This window comes from Oreochromis niloticus, unplaced genomic scaffold (genome assembly GCF_001858045.2).
Source record: "Oreochromis niloticus isolate F11D_XX unplaced genomic scaffold, O_niloticus_UMD_NMBU tig00001146_pilon, whole genome shotgun sequence".
Classification (NCBI taxonomy): Eukaryota; Metazoa; Chordata; class Actinopteri; order Cichliformes; family Cichlidae; genus Oreochromis; species Oreochromis niloticus.
In genome coordinates, this window is record NW_020327324.1 from 114,862 (window position 1) to 132,613 (window position 17,752).

Genomic DNA, 17,752 nt, shown 5'->3' on the forward strand with positions numbered 1-17,752 from the left:
AAGAGTGTAGCCTCATGGGCAGTGTAGTCCGTGCTGCAGGGAGAATGGACTACCATACCTGTTATGTGTCTGTGAGCGCGAGGAGGGAGAAAAAGGAGAGTCGAAAAGTACAAGTTGTCACCGAACAGAAACAGGAGCTGGAAGCATGTAAATATAATAATAACCACTGCAGCCAAAAAGAGTGCCTGACGAGCCCAGTTGTAAGTAAGCTATTAAGACTCGACTGTACACTGTGTTCGTGTTTTCCTTAGAAATAATGAGTTCCGTTGGAGCAGCCTTTCAACGCCTCTCTCTGTCTCTCGCTGGCAAAGTTGACCTAGACAACAAAGTAAAGCTAGTTTTCAGCTACGAGCCCGACACGAACCCGACGTATTAGCCAGAGGTCCCTTTACTACGGCTTGGAGCCGCGGACCTGTTTTATATACGCGCAGAATAGTTTTCTATACGAGATCACTGCAAAAAGTGCAGCCGTACATGATGTCCACCTACTGTTACTCATTTTATAATAAAATGTAAAAATCTAGTTGGTATTGGTTTAGCGAGTAACCTTAAGTAATAGTAATACATCACAAACAAATAGTACATTCATGTAGTTGTAAAAAGCATGACAGTATATTAATTAATCCAAAGTATTCTGAATACGTTACAAAATACATTTTGGGGCATTTATTCTGTAACCTGCAGTGGAATACATTTGAAAAGTAACCTTCCCAACACCGCACAAGAGGGTGATCAGGAAAGTGGAAACACATCAGAAAACAGCTCGGATGAATTAAATGTAATGAGACAGGGAAGCAAAAGCAAACACACTGCACATGAGACCAAAGACTGTAAAAATAAAACAGGAAGTACATGAACACACGAGCTTCATGCAGAAACAGCAGAAACAAGCAGGGATACAAAAGCTGAAACACAAGGAGAAAAACGGGGCAAAAGGTAAGGAAGACAAAACACTACTAAGATACACAGAGGCCAAGGGAGCGTAAATATGGGTCACATGAGAGACTCACACAATAGACACAGGGATGAGACAAAGACACAAGAGGAACCTCACAGACAATAAAGCATAAACTGGAAATACAAGAAAACTCAGAAACACAGAAAGCACTAAACTCAAGGCTAAACTGTATAAAGTTAAATTTACACCATGTTCACACGATCACAGAGAGACTCACAAAACCAAAATAACCTCAGAATGCTGAGTCAAACACCAAACACCCTGACAGATTGACATTATTGTAGTCAGAGCTCTCCTCTGGGTCACCACGTTGCCCTGCTGAGGTGATCAAATGAAAGCATTTCAAAACAAACACCCTCTGTTTGGTTCACAAATGCATTTATTATTATTATTATTATTATTATCATTATTATTATTTTGCATTTTAAACCTCAGATTTTGTGCACTCACTTGTCTTGTTAATGACCTTGAGCTGAATCACAGATGCGACATTGGCGTAAACATCTTCTGCTGGACCTGAAATTATAATCTTATTGATGTTAATGCTTCCTTCTGTGAATCGCTACCTTATCACAGTGGAGGAGTTTGTGTGTCCTAGGCATCCCAGGGGCTGTTGTTGGGTGAGGGTGGGGCTGAGGGGTTCTAGGGGGTGCTCCACTTGACGACTCCGTTGTGCTACTGGGAGACTTCTACACTCATGTAGGCAATGACAGTGAGACCTGGACAGCATGATCGAGAGGAATATCCTGCCAGATCTGAACCTCCACTGTGTTTTGTTACCACAGTTTGTAAATAAATAACAAACCCCATGTTTAAACATGAGTGTGTCCATAAATACATGTGGCACAAGGACACCAGAGGCTGTAGGTAGATGATCGATTTGACTATTTATTATTGTTATCATTAGATACAATAATAGATAATAGATCTGTGGCCTTGTTCACCTGAAGGAGTCCTAGTGGGCTTGGTTAGCCTGTGGGACTGCCAAAGCAGCCGATAAGTACCACTGGGAAAATGGAATGCAGCTCAGCCAGTGGTTAAAGCAAATACTTGGGTTTGGGAGGAGTTTGGAGAAGCCATGGAAAGAGACTTTCAGATTGTCTCGAAGAGATTCTGGCAAACAGTCAGGTGACTCAGACGGGGAACCATCACTACACACTGTGAACCCTCAGTGGGTAGTGAGGGTGGAGTGCTGCGAACTTTGACTGAGGATATTGTCGGGCAGTGGAAGGAATACCTCAAGGACCTCCTTATTCCCACTAACACATCCTTCATATGGCAAGGAGAGTCTGGGGACAAGGGGGACAAATCATAATAACAATAAAGTGTGCTGGAAAGGAGAGCCCATCTGTTAGTCGAACCTCGGATACAGGAGGAAAATGCAGGTTTTCCTCCCTGTTGCCTCAAACTAGACCAGCTCATTACTGTTAAACAAAGTTATTATATAATCATCCACCTTCCATAAGCTCTGTATTAATATCTATATTTTACCACTTCCAGTGTTTTCAGATCTTCTGACTGTCTCATAGCCACAACGATTTCCTACAGGTCAGAGAAAATCAGTCACCTCATGTCTGTAATACTAATTTAAACATAATTATTATTGAAAATAACATTTATATTAAAAGCTGTAGGAAATGTAGTAAATAGTCTTGTTTCAAATAGCATCAGAACATTATAACTAGATGAAAAACTAACCATGAAGAAGAGAGGAGTACACGTGCTGCTGCTGATCTTGATTGAGCGTCTGCTCATTAACAGCACCTTCATTAAAAATGTAAAATCATACATTTTGCTTTTAAATGCACCTAATGACGCATTTATGTCTTTGAATGTTAAAGAGTTTGTAATAAGTAACGGAAAAGGTCTCACTGTTGGTTCTTCTGCAGCGATACAACAAGAGCAGGAGAATAATAATGAGAGAGACTCCACAAACCAGTCCAACCATCAACCACACAGGAGATGAAGAGCCGTCAGCTCCTGACACAGTTACTGTGACACAAACAAAAATACATCTATTATTAATAAAATATAATAATAGTGAAAATGTCATAAAATGTTTATATAACATTGTCTCAATTTTGAAACAATCTAATGTTCCTTCTGAGTCACTAAACTCATTTACAAAAATCCATCGCATGTTTTGGTCCTGCTCACCTTTAACTGACATCCAGCTCTGTGCTGACTCTCTTCCTGAGTACTGACACTTGTAGAAACCTTCATCAGACTTTGACACTGCAGAGATCTTCAGCTCCCCTCGGGTATCATTTTGAATAAGTTTGTCATTGTGATAGAAAAACACATTGGAAAGTATTTTTTGTGTTCTCAAACTGCAGCTCAGACTAACAGAAGCTCCCTCAGTCACAGGATGAACAGGACTCACCAGGATAGGACCATTACCATCATCTGTGACACAATCACACACAATTGTTTCAGTCACATCAGCTGGTGCACACTTTTAGAAAAAGCTGACAAACAATAATAAGAACAGATTGTACAAATGCTTTTCATCACGAAGATCTGATCTTGTGTATTTAAAAATTGCTGTATGTTTTATTTTTCCCACATAAATTACTTCAAATACAGCAAAGCTGGGAGAAATGTTCATGTGATGTCTAAATCATTCAAATCCAAGAAGTAAATGTATAATAACATACTCTGTACAGTGATGTTGACTGCACTGCTGAACTCTCCTGATCCAGACTCACACCAGTACACTGCAGTATCTGACTTTGATGTGTTGATGTTACATGTGGATCCAGTCATTCTCCTACAGTCAGAGTACAGTCGGCCGTCCTCAGAGAACTTCCTCACTCTCCACTCAGTGAAGTTTCCCTCACAGGTCAGTGAGACAGAGTCAGAGGTGAAGTGTTGCACTCTGTCAGGACTCACTGTGAGAGACGCTGCTGAATGAACATCTGGAAACAACATGCAGTGAAGAGACAAAGCTCACAGATGTTAGGATTCAAAATATCATAGTGGAAATATACATTTGACTTTTGTGTGGTTCACAGGAGTCCTGCTAGTTATGCAGCCAGATTTACAGACTTTCAAATCATCAATATGAAGATTAAAATTCCTCAAACTGACCTGCAGACCAGACAAACTTTGGTTGACTGTGATCAGTGTGATACTCTGGGTCTCCTCTTCCAGCTCTGCACACATATCCTGCTGTGTGTGTCTGTCCATGAATGATGTAGGAGTCCTGTGCAGTCCCACTGCCATCAGGTAGCAGCTCATAACTGGAGGATTTCTCTGATAGATCAGGAACAGCTTTATACCAGTAGAAGCTCCATCCTGCAGACGGATGTTCAACCTCACAGTTCAGAGTTACTGAGGCTCCAGGACTCAGCCATGATGGAGACACAGTGAGGACAGGACGGGGTTTATCTGTTCAACAAAGATTTTCTCTCAATGTTTCGTCTCTTAACTCTGAATTCAATGTCACTAAAATGTTGACTCACAAATATTTATGATGAACTTTAAGAGTGAGACTATCTAAACATGTCAAATATCTCAACATGTACTAATAAAAACACATTTTTACAAACTGTTTCTATTTCCAGGTTAAATGAACTATGACTCTACTTACTGTCAGAAACTGTCAGTGTGACTGAATCACTCCACTCTGTTGTTTTATGCTGTGAACTTTTCATTCTGCCCTTACAGCGATAGTTTCCACTGTTGGATGATGAAGCAGATCTAATCCTGTATTCATTTTGATTTGGAGCTTTTATCCTGCTGTTTGTTTCCCACTCATAATCCCACTCAGTGTCTCCTCCATGGATCTCACATCTGACAGTGATCGTCTCTCCTCTGTATATCTCAGACCAGTTTGGATACAGAGTCACAACAGGCCTGTTTGAGGCTGTTACTGTTCAAGAAAGTACAATAAAAACACATGAATGTCAAAAATGTTAATGCCTTTTGTTCTTCATCTTCCTCCTTAATCAGGAATTTATCTGACTTCATGTTAAACTCACCAGTTTTCCCAATCCTGACTGACTGGCTGTCCTCTGTGTAGTAAACTGGGTTTCCTCTTCCTCCTCTGCACCTGTAGAGTCCTTCCTGTGAGACACTGATTTGTCCATTTGAGTGGAAAACTGCATCTTGTGTGGTCAGGGCTTCAGAGGATTTCTCATCTCTGTACCAGTAGTATTTCCATCCAGATGATGATGATGGGTTCACAGAGCAGGTCAGGGTCACACTGCCCCCTACTGGAACAGCTGTGTTATCAGCTCTCAGTTTGGCCTTTGGTTTATCTGCAGTTCAGTTTAGAAAAAGAACAAAAGTCAATGACTGAATCAAACCAGTTGAAATAACTTGGTGGAAATATGTAAATAATAAATATCACATAACTTTAATGGTGAAGCTACAACAAACTGTACAACTATCACACAAATACAACACTAATCTTTCAGATTTAATTTGCTGCATTTCTAAGTTAAAAACACACATGAGGAACAATCAGTGGATTTAATGTTTCTTAGTGGATGTGGTGGAGCAGCTGAGACAGATTCAGCATTTGTTCTGCATTTCATCTTTCATGTATTAGAGCTGCACAGCAGAGAAGTTACTCTCATATGTTTTGTTCTCTTCACTGTGAATAAAAAGCTGCTGTTCAGGTTTTTGTTGTTGGAATAAAAACTAAACATTTTACTGACCAACATGAAAGACAGTTATAAAGCTGTAAGAAAGAAGAAGTGCTTTTTCCTTATTTAGATACTCTGGATGAAAGATCTTACATGACACAGTCAGTGTGATGATATCACTCCACTCTGAGAAGAAATAGTCCCTTCTGCCCCGGCAGCTGTATCCTCCACTGTCAGACTCAGTAGCTCTGATGATTCTGTGTTCATTGGATGTTGGAGGTGTGTTTAACTTGGCTGCTCTCCATTCATACGTCCACTGAGCTCCTTCACCTCCCTGAATCTCACATCTGACAGTGACTGTCTCACCGCTGTATATCTGAGTCCAGGATGGCTGCAGGGTCACAGTGGGCTTATTGGGAACTGTTCACAGAAAATATCCAGTTAGAGACAAATAGAAACATAAAAATTCTGCTGTTTAAAACATGAGAGTGATGTGAGTGAAAAAAAAAATCAACCTCCAACAGGCTACAGGGTTAAACCACACCTCAGGAAGTCTGACCACAGATAACAGTTTTTGATCACGGCCACATCCCACTTTGCAAAATAGCTATAAACAGCACAAAGAGTCAAAACCAGGCCAGAGGCAGGACTGCTTCATCAGGATGCACTGAGATATTTTCCAACACCCTGACCTGTAGCTGGTTTTTGATAGCATACTGTGCTACATGAAGAACTGTATAGCACAGCTGCACAGTAGCACAGAGGAAAGAGCTCCACAGGGTTATACAGGTCACCCAGAGGATAGTCAGCCATCCTTTGCCCTCACTTGAAGAACTGCACAGCTCCCGCAGTCTCAGGAACATGAAGAAAATCCTTCAGGATCCATCTCACCCAGGTCATGCACTGTTTGAACGTCTACCTTCAGGCAGACATTTCAGAGCCATAAAGACAAGAACTAACAAACTAAGGAACAGCTTTTATCCCTCAGCCATCACCATGCTGAACGCTGAACAATCAGATCCAACACAACTCTCATATACAGTGTTTACATAGTTACAGCACAGTCTCATGTTTACACCTGCAGGTACGGCTGGTATTTACATCAACACTGTAACAAAGAAACAATTGTTTTATTGTTTGTTATTAAAACAAAATCTGAAACTTTTCACTGCAAGGTCTCATTTTTCTTTGGAATTTGAACTTTTGTAGCTAAAACACATTTTTTAAAGGTGTGAATCGTTTTGTTGATGTTTTTTGGAGACATTCTCTGTAAGGGTGAGTCCTTAATCTCACCATTTTGGACTTAAATCAAAAACAAAGTTAGAATAGAATAGAATTCAACTTTATTGTCATTGCACATGTCACAGGTACAGGGCAACGAAATGCAGTTTGCATCCATCCAGAAAGTGTTTTAGTCGTGATATAGATATATTACAATATATATTAGCAATAATATAGATGTGTAAGTATATTACAGAAATGGGTCTATTATGGTATGTTATAATGTACACGGTGTGAAGTATGTTATGAATATCTATAACTATAAGTATGTACAGGCTGTAGTGAGTACAAGCTATGTACAGGCTATGAACAGGATATAAATATGAAATAAAAACTATACAGAAATCTGAGATATACAGTTATACAGAAATGTGAACTATGCAAGTTATAAACAGTTGTAGGATTAAAAATTATCGTATGTACAGAATGATATTTACACAGAACTATACAGTAGTGCAGTTAAGATAAGTGAGATATGTGGATAATTGTGATAGTGATAAAGTGCTAGTGGTTGTGGGTGTGTGTATGTTCAGTCCATGAGTTTAACGTGGGTCAGATGTCAGGAGGCAGAGTTCAGGAGTCTGACAGCTGTGGGGAAGAAGCTGTTCCGGTACCTGGTGGTCTTAGTCCGGAGGCTCCTGTAGCGCCTCCCAGAGGGCAGGAGGGTGAAAAGTCCATGTGCTGGGTGACTGGGGTCTCTGATGATTTTCCCAGCCCTTTTCAGACACCGCTTCCTGTAGATGTCCTTTATGGCAGGAAGTGGTGCTCCGGCGATGCGCTGGGCAGTTTTCACGACCCTCTGCAACGCCTTCCGGTCCGAGGCAGAGCAGTTCCTGTACCAGACTGTTATACAGTTGGTCAGGATGCTCTCGATGGTGCAGCGATAGAAGTTCACCAGGATGTCTGAGGACAGGTGGTTCTTCCTCAGAGTCCTCAAGAAGAAGAGGCGCTGGTGAGCCTTCTTGACCAGCTTGGAGCAGTTGGTCGTCCAGATGAGATCCTCGGAGATGTGGACTCCCAGGAACTTGAAGCTGCTCACACGCTCCACAGCCGTCCCCTTAATGTGGATGGGTGGATGTGGGTCAGCATTCCTCCTGTAGTCCACGATGAGCTCCTTAGTCTTCTCGGTGTTAAGCAGCAGGTTGTTTGTGTCGCACCACTCAGCCAGACAATCCACCTCCTCCCTGTAGGCGGTCTCATCGTTGTCGCTGATGAGGCCAATCACCGTGGTGTCATCTGCAAACTTAATGATGGTGTTGGAACCATCAGCAGGTCTGCAGTCGTGGGTGAAGAGGGAGTAGAGGAAAGGGCTCATCACACAGCCTTGTGGTACACCGGTGTTCATTGTAATTGTTGATGAGCAGCGGTTATCCAGTCGGATATGTTGGGGGCGGTTGGTCAGGAAGTCCAGTAACCATTTGCAGATGAGGGAACTGATGCCCAGGTCTGTCAGTTTCCTGATGAGTTGTGAGGGGTGGATTGTATTGAACGCTGAACTGAAGTCTATAAACAGCATTCTGGCGTAGGTGTTGTTGTTGTCCAGGTGTGAGAGGACAGAGTGCAGTGCGATGGAGACTGCATCCTCTGTGCTCCTGTTCTGGCGGTATGCGAATTGGTGGGGGTCCAGGGTGGGGGGGAGACAGGATTTGAAGTGTGCTAAGACCAGCTGCTCTAAGCACTTAGTGATGATGGGGGTGAGTGCTACTGGGCGGTAGTCATTGAGGCTAGATGGGTTGGAGTTTTTGGGTATCGGGACGATGGAGGTGGATTTGAAGCAGGCCGGTACCACAGCGTGGGCCAAGGACAGATTGAATATGTCTGTGAGCACTCCTGCAAGCTCCCCAGAACACGCTCTGAGAACACGCCCGGGTATGCCATCAGGACCTGCAGCCTTGTGGACATTGATCCTGCTCAGCACCGCTCCTACATCGGTGGGGGAGAGAGTCAGAGGTTGGTGATCTGGCGTCATGTCTCCTTTGGTTGTGGTTGTGGGGTTCCCTCGCTCAAAACGAGCATAAAAGTTGAATAAATGTTTGTATTTTCCCACCTCTCCAAGTAATCTTAATGAGCAGAAAACTCATTTGAGGGTTAATAAACTCACAACTATTAGATAAAGTTGTTAGCACACATTACATAATGACCTCTTAGTCTGGTAGAAATAAAATAATTAAACTCACGAGTTTCTGTAACTGTGATGTCACTGCTGTCCTCTGTGTAGTAAACTGGATCTCCTCTCCCTCCTCTGCAGTGGTACAGACCTCCTTGTGAGACACTAATAACTCTGTTTGCTTCATTTCCTCTCATGAGCTGAGCTTTAGAAGACACTGAATCACGTCTGAACCAGTCAAACTTCCAGCCAGCAGAGCCCTCCACAGAGCAGCTCAGTGTCACACTGCCCCCTGCTGGTATGACTGAACTGTGTGCTGTCAGTGTGGCTCTGGGTTTCATCACTCCATCCTGTTAAGAGATAGTCACTGCTACCCCGACATCTGTAGTCTCCACTGTGGGACACTGAAACTCTGCTGATCCTGTATTCACTGGATGTTGGAGGGCTGTTTGTGTTGGGTGCTGTCCATTCATATTTCCACACCTTTCCTTCACCTCCCTGAATCTCACATCTGAGAGTGATTGTCTCACCAGTGAATATCTGAGACCAGCTGTGCTGCAGTTTCACAGCAGCCAAAACTGTTCAACAAACAAACACAAATATTTGTGTTTGTTTGTTGAACAAACACAAATTTTCACAGTACATGTTGCTTTTCTTACATGCTGCTGCTGGTCGTCAGTCGTGATCAGTGTTAATGGATCGGGGGCACTGTCGTTTGCCTGCTGTATTCGAGTCCGCGATGTTCTGTCGGTCTTCATCAGGAGATTGACTGTCCTTTGAACTTCTTCTCAGTTTAGGGACAAAGTGACAGGTGAAGCTGTAGAATTTCAGCCAAAAAGTGGCCTGTTTTTCCCAATTGTTCCTCTATACTTTCTTGCCAGTTACTCAAAGTTCAATGTTGAGAGAAGTCCACCTGTATTGGCACAGTAAAGCATATAATTAGTATCCTTTTCCTTTCTCCTTCTTAAAACCTCGATTTGCTTCATCTCCCTCGAGTTTAACTCGTCTGTCTATTTCTCTGGGAGCTCCCCTGGCATCATCAGTCACACACACACCTTCCTCTCACACACACAGCAGCACAGTATTTCCTGTTTCTCTTTCCTGTTTCTACAAATTAATCAAACCCTTGTTTTTGTTTTTTTTTTCATATTTACAGTCTACAAACCCTCTTTAGTTTTACTAAGTCTTGGTCTAAAAACAATACACCCTTATTTCATGCACACTTTTAAATAGAGCTCTTTCAAACATAAAAATAAACTCAACCTCTCATACCATCACTCATGCATTTCTTGAATTAAAAGGACTTTCAAACTTTAAAACATCCTACTTTACATCACAAAAGAAATATATTTCATACACACTTTTAAATGTTCTAACCTCTTTCAGACGCCATGACTCATCTCACACACACACTGCCTTTTCTCTCAAACTTCTCCCTTTTTCACCCACTCAGACAAATCATGCAGAGACATTCAAATCAAATACTGACAGCATTCACACGGTTAAAATCACTCAAAATACGCTTTCATACGAGTATCTTGGACATGCCTTCCATAATCAGAAAGAGCAAGTCAAAAAGAAAAAAGAAAAAGAAACAAGGGTTTGATTAATTTGTAGAAATTTCGGACCCTTAACAGTGGTACACGTGTGTGGTGGCCCACCGGTGTATCTGACTCACACAGCCTGTTCTCCACACACTCCACATTTATAAAGTGCTCTACAAATCCTAACATTACAGCTAACAGCTGCATTTTCCTTTGAAGAACCACTGACTGCTACAGAGACAGGGAGTGAAGGTGGACAGTATATCCTTGTTTTTATGGCAACAAATTTACCTTGAAAGTGGTACAACTGTGTATAATATGATTCACAATCATTAAGTAATATTTACAAACGTGTGCAGTGATTTGTGTGCAACTTTTCAGGTCTCCAGTTCACACAAACTATTTTACAAATGTGTCGACACAAACCTGAGTAACTGCTGATCATTGAGGCACAAATTTTAAGGTCCAGATTTTTTTCAGATTTCTTTCTTTAAAATTCATCGTCCATAATTCAGAGATGATAATAAATATACTTAATACAATACAAGATGTAGAAGAAGAGGTTTTTTACCTTTTAAGAACTTTTTAACAAAAACATTAAAGAGGAGAAAAACAGCACAGGCCTGTGCAGGCCTACTTTAAATAAAGCATCATTGTGCAGCTCTGTTTGAGTTCACAATAAGTAAATAAAATGTAGCTGTGGTCCAATAATTGTAAAATAAGAAGAATAATCATGAAAACTATTTGTATGTAATTATGTCTTCAGTCCATTTCAATGAGCGATGATCTTCTGTGTTTTTGTCATGCAGCCACGGGCAGCCCTGAGTATAAAATACAATTACATCAGCTCAGGGTCGAAAATATAAAGATATTTATTGCACAATAACAACATATCTGGTGATAATATAAAGGTCACAAAACCTTAAATACATGTGGACGAATCACCTGACACGCACAGATCACGTCTCGTGCCCACGTGGGGTTTTGAGTCTAATTTAACTGCCAGCTTCACACAGATCCACAAATGTGAGCTGCTTTCAAGTCACAAATCATTGCTTGTTGATCATATCGTGCACATTTGTAACACTTTCAAGACAAATTTGTCTCCTTATGAAAGCAGACTGTGTCATGTTGACATGAGTGTCAGAATGGCAGGTTTATCTCCAGATCCACGGCTCTGACCCACGGAGACCTCTGGCTGATGCTCAGTGTTCTGAGTTTGGCTCGTAGCTGCTAACTAGCTTTCTGCTCTGGGTCAACTTATGGCAAAGTGCAGAGATGGAGAGAGGCGTGGGAAGGTTACAGCAGCACACTTTCTTCCTCTGGAGGCGGTGAACACAGTGAACAGCTGGATACTAACATCTGGCTCACAGCTGGGCCTGTCAGACTCTCTCTGGCTGCAGTAGCTGCTGCTATAAACACACTTTGCTTTTTCTCACTCTGTAAACTTCCTCCTGCAGATGTTACTCTCACTCGCTGCTTCGCACACACCGCAGAGAGAGGCGCTCCCTGTCTTCACCACAACATTCAACCTGTGGCACGGAATACATTACCCATCAGGCCACCTTCTTAAAGCAAGGTTGGACTTTTAATTTTTCACCCAAAGTTTGCGGGAGCCACAGCTGAGGGGCGGAAGAGCCGCGGGTTACCGACCCTGATCTGACCTGATGTTAGCTGAGCTGTTAGCTTGGTGATGACCTCGGATGGCAACATGTTCAGGATTAACCTTTATTTTTGTTTGTTTGTTTTTAGGGCTCTATGGCTTCATACATGTAGTCTTTCATGTCCACTTAAAGTCTTTTTTAGAATAAAGAAGCATTTAGAAAGAGAGAGGCCAAAAATATTTAACAAAACACAATTTAAAGACTAACAGCAGCTAATGAGCTATAAATATGCAGTTTTTCTAGTCTTTTCTGGAGTTGATGCCACAATATTTATTTCTACATTTGTATGAAACACATGAGAAACTTAAATAACAGAAAGTTTAAAACTCACAAGTCTCCACAACTGTGACGTCACTGCTGTCCTCTGTGTAGTAAACTGGATCTCCTCTCCCTCCTCTGCAGTGGTACAGACCTCCTTGTGAGACACTAATAACTCTGTTTGCTTCATTTCCTCTCATGAGCTGAGCTTTAGAAGAGACTGAATCACGTCTGAACCAGTCAAACTTCTATGGGCTCAAAATGTGGTCATAAATATTTTGTACTTGTAAATCAGTTTTGTACTTGTAAATCAGGATTTGTATGTGTAAAAAGAATTTGTGCGTGCGTAAAAAAGATTTGTATGTGTAAAAAAGATTTGTGTGTGTGTAAAAAAGATTTGTATGTGTAAAAAGAATTTGTGCGTGCGTAAAAAAGATTTGTATGTGTAAAAAAGATTTGTGTGTGGACTTAGCCAAAAAACCCCCTGCAAGTTACAAGTACGAATTTTGACCCTATTTTTCTTCCTGTCATCTGATTGGTCAATGTCATGTCAATCACAAATGTAACAATCCAATCAGAGAACAGATGGGTTTGGCTGTCGGAGGGGCACTTTTTTGAACTGCAGGTCCTTGAAGGGTAATACAGTTTGAAGCTGGAGGATCTCTATATAAATATCCGATAGCAGCTAGGTCCCCTTACTTTCAGCAGCTGTTGAAAGGATAAAGTTGTGGTATGTCAATGGTTAGAAATACCATTATTACTTTAGGATTAGTTTAACACAAAGTCAGGGCTGACCCGGGACCATTGCTGTGAGTCACAGTGCGCAGCATAAAGGTCCTTTCACATCGGACGCAGGATGTGCTGCTAATGCTAACTGCTAACTAAAAGCAAAGGATCCAGAATTTGTTGCGCTGGCTGCTGAGCTCTGTGGGTTTTTGCAGCAGCTCTACCTGTACTAGATGCACCTGCTCCTTGTCGTTTCTATCTCTGACTTTATGTCCTCTACAACAGTTTCTGGGTTTTTTGCTAGTTCTTCAAATGTTCAATAAAAACATGTATGCTAATTCATAACGAAGAAAGCTTTGTAATGAAGACTGTCATTTCCAAAACACTGCCCCCCCCCGCGGTCCGCAGCGCTGTTGAAAAGGCTGTGGAAGTCCCTGTATAAAGCACGTAGACCTGTGACACAAAAATCACCAAACTCGGACGACCACAGACTGTTTTCCTTCGTGGTGATAAAGGAAAACGCTGGGTTGGCATGTAAAAGGGCATTTATTCCCTTCAAGGACCTGCAGTTCAAAAAAGTGCCCCTCCGACAGTCAAACCCATCTGTTCTCTGATTGGATTGTTACATTTGTGATTGACATGACATTGACCAATCAGATGACAGGAAGAAAAATAGGGTCAAAATTCGTACTTGTAACTTGCAGGGGGGTTTTTGGCTAAGTCCACACACAAATCTTTTTTACACATACAAATCTTTTTTACGCACGCACAAATTCTTTTTACACATACAAATCTTTTTTACACACGCACAAATTCTTTTTACACATACAAATCTTTTTTACACACACACAAATCTTTTTTACACATACAAATCTTTTTTACGCACGCACAAATTCTTTTTACACATACAAATCCTGATTTACAAGTACAAAATATTTATGACCACATTTTGAGCCCATAAACTTCCAGCCAGCAGAGCCCTCCACAGAGCAGCTCAGTGTCACACTGCCCCCTGCTGGTAGGATTGAACTGTGTGCTGTCAGTGTGGCTCTGGGTTTACTTGCTGCTGAAGAAACAAAACCATTGAAAAATTAAATCTTCATCATGAATACATTTCTTACAGAACTATTCACACTTTAAACATTCACAAAGTAATTGATCTACAAACACAAAAAATAATTAGTTTCCCTGCATGTGACACATTAGATTGTTTAACAAACTACAGATTTCACTGATTTATCATCCTCTTATCAAACTGTCATCTCTGTACATTCCTCTTTACATTGCTGATATTTTAAGAGCCTCCATGGTGTCTCTACTTTCTGTTTGCACAGTGAGAAAAACTGTTGTCCTGAGCTGCCTGCAGACAGCTGGATCATTGTTGGAGTTTTCCTGTTAAGACAGATGTAAACATGAAAACATTAAATGTCAGCATGAATCATGGTCCAACTCACATGAAACTGTCAGTCTGAAGGCATCACTCCATCCTGTTAAGAGATAGTCACTGCTACCCCGACATCTGTAGTCTCCACTGTGGGACACTGAAACTCTGCTGATCCTGTATTCACTGGATGTTGGAGGGCTGTTTGTGTTGGGTGCTGTCCATTCATATTTCCACACCTTTCCTTCACCTCCCTGAATCTCACATCTGAGAGTGATTGTCTCACCAGTGAATATCTGAGACCAGCTGTGCTGCAGTTTCACAACAGCCAAAACTGTTCAACAAACAAATAGACACAAATATTAAACTGAAAAAATGATATTTATAAATTGTTACTTCAGTTTAATCATGATTTTTCGTCTTATTTCACAACCAAATTTCACCTTCACCTTGTTTCTGAATTGTAACTGGAGCACTGTCCTCTGTGGAGAAAACTGGATCTCCTCTCCCTCCTCTGCAGTAATAGATGCCTCCTTCTGAAATACTGATAGTGTGCTCTGATGTTCCAGCTCCTATTTTCTGAGCTCCAGAAAACTGTGAATCACGTCTGAACCAGTCAAACTTCCAGCCAGCAGAGCCCTCCACAGAGCAGCTCAGTGTCACACTGCCCCCTGCTGGTATGACTGAACTGTGTGCTGTCAGTGTGACTCTGGGTTTACTTGCTGTTGTAGTTACAGGAAAGACAAACATCAGACTGTCAGTTGCTTTGGGGAAGAACTTTGTCATATTACAAATAAAGATTTCAACATAAAAACTCAATAGTAATTTTAAAAAAAATCAAAATTTATTTTTATTAATTTATAATTTATGTATTTTTTTTATGTATTCAGTAAGTGCTTAATAGGTCACAACCCTGGATGATGGGTTAAGAAGATAGATGGAGTTCAATAATAGATCTCAGGTTTCTCAGGTAGGTCGGTCCCTGATCTCAGTGTGACCATCACACATGATGCAAACAGGCATCAACAGCACAAGAATAAAAAAGTGTCTTTAAAGCAAATTAGATGAGAATCAACAACTGTCAGCAGCACATGAGGACAGCACAGGTATCTCAGCTAACTGTTAGCCAGCTAGAGAGCCAGGAGCTAACACTGGATGTATATAACATGATGAAAACTTTATCAGAGTGAATCAAGAATAAGGTGAGACTGTTTTTATGCTCTGCCACCAAACTGTACTCCTAAATGCAGAGACAGGTGAACTATACACTGTTAACTGATCTGAGACCAGTTGATTGTGGAAACTCTTATTTTCAGATTTTTTGTTAATCTGTTTTTTATTTAAATGTTTGTTTTAAGGATCATGATCACATAAATATATATGCATAAAGATGCATAACCAGTGGACAGTCAGCAGCATTTATCAGTCACCATAATTTACACAGATGTTTTTCATACTGTATGCTATCCCCGACTCCAACCAGGGCTGTGATGTGATAACAGAACTCTTCTCTGTTGATGATCAGCCTTTTCTTTTTTCAGCATCTGTATTTTCCATCGTCAGACAGCAGCTCTGCTCATTCTGTATTTATTGATCATGTTTGTTCAACAACTTCAAATAAATTATAAAAACAAAATAATTTTGTCATAATTCAGAGCTGCAGTGGTGGAAACTACACATGTGCAGGTACTGAGGAAACAGAAATAATTACATCTGTGTTTAATATTTGTTATGATTTTCTCTGATTTTGTTACTAAACTAAGACAAAGAACAATATGACTGAATGAAATGTGTCCAACTTACATGATACAGTCAGTGTGATGATGTCACTGCACTTTAAATCAGCCATGGTGCAGCAGCTGTATCCTCCACTGTCAGACTCAGTAGCTCTGCTGATTCTGTATTCAGATGTTGATGGTCTGATTAACTCGTCTTCTCTCCATACAAACAGCGACTGAGTTCCTTCACATCTGACAGTGACTGTCTCACCGCTGTAGATCTGAGGCCAGGATGGTTCGAGGATCACGGTGGGCTTATTGGGAACTGTTCACATAAACACATCAAGTTAGAGATTGATGGAAGCATAAAGTCATTTTGAAGCTGTCCTGATTTTTATTGCTGCTGTTAAGAGTCAAAAGATTTACTGCATCCTGGTGACATTTGGACTTGAAAATAATAAGATGTGTTTTCATGAAACAAATTAAAGCAGTTAATTAATATTCTGAGCAAAACCACAGAGTGACTGCACAGAGCTGCAGGATTTAACTGACTATTGTTAATAAACTGATTTTATACCTTAAATAAAACGATGCACAAACAGAGAAACAGAATGTGATTTAAAATGGTGCATGAAATATGAAATATGAAATATCAGAGCAAAATTATACATATTTTATAAATGTAATAAAAGAGAAACATTTCTCACCTCCAGCATTAACATAGAAGAGAGTACCGAGCACTAAAGTAAAGATTAAACATCATCAGGATCAAACTGGCAGAAAATCAAACTCAAAATGAACTAAAGTATTTAGTACTTACACAATAAGCCCGTCATGCAGAGCAAAGAGTGCCCCATCCTCACATCCAGCCCTGCTGCACTCTGATCCTCAGCTGATCTCAAACACTTTGACTTTACATCAATAATAAAAAGAGAAGCTGCATTTAATACAGATAAGACCAGAGTGTTTCTTCTGACTGTGGCCTCTCTGTGCTTCCTTTCCTTTTATACAAACCTCAAACAGCTCCTGTAGCTTTGACCACAGCAGTTGTGTGACGTGTTCACATTTCCTGTCCACTGCAAACATGCAGGCTTGCTTCTTGTGTTTTCTTCTTACCTTCTGTTGTTTCAGGTCAGGTGACATATTTTACCAGCTCATAATTATGTTTTATCCTCAGAGACTTTTATGTGATGTGTGCAGTGTGCTGTGGATCATCATAATGTTGGAATATTTTATCTTGACTCATCTTATCAGCCAATGTTTCTGAACATCCACAAACATCTATTGTGCCATACATGAATGCTGTCTTCCCGAAATGTGTTGTTCTCAGTTTCAGGCCACCACACTCACTCACTCTCCAGGATTATGCACAGACAATGATCTCCAAATATTTGATTTATTTTCATCTGTTCCCAATAACATATCAAATATGAATCGTTTGAAGGTGCACGTGTTCACATTTTGAGCTGAAAATACTGTGAGTGAAAGAGGCCATCTATGTCCACTGTGGATGACCATCATTG

At 40.8% G+C, this 17,752-nt stretch overlaps 1 protein-coding gene and 1 long non-coding RNA gene across 3 annotated transcripts; both read right to left on the reverse strand.

Annotated features, from left to right (window-relative positions):
- Positions 1-420: 420 nt before the first annotated feature.
- Positions 421-3,209, reverse strand: LOC112844746 (uncharacterized). Of its 2 annotated transcripts, XR_003217493.1 has the most exons (5): positions 2,831-3,202; positions 2,657-2,722; positions 2,450-2,500; positions 1,409-1,474; positions 421-1,276 (listed from the first exon to the last, which is right to left on the reverse strand). It is a non-coding gene; the product is annotated as an uncharacterized LOC112844746 (long non-coding RNA). The 2 variants fall into 2 exon arrangements; XR_003217492.1 differs by having other exon boundaries at positions 1,409-2,500; positions 2,831-3,209.
- A 1,145-nt stretch (positions 3,210-4,354) lies between these two features.
- LOC112844745 (high affinity immunoglobulin gamma Fc receptor I-like) lies at positions 4,355-17,390 on the reverse strand. Its single transcript, XM_025904369.1, has 6 exons — positions 17,244-17,390; positions 17,050-17,140; positions 16,937-16,969; positions 16,315-16,554; positions 4,942-5,220; positions 4,355-4,832 (listed from the first exon to the last, which is right to left on the reverse strand). The coding sequence occupies exons 1-6, from the start codon at positions 17,370-17,372 to the stop codon at positions 4,543-4,545; spliced, it is 1,062 nt and encodes a 353-aa protein (XP_025760154.1). The 5' UTR covers positions 17,373-17,390; the 3' UTR covers positions 4,355-4,542.
- Between the last annotated feature and the right edge of the window lie 362 nt (positions 17,391-17,752).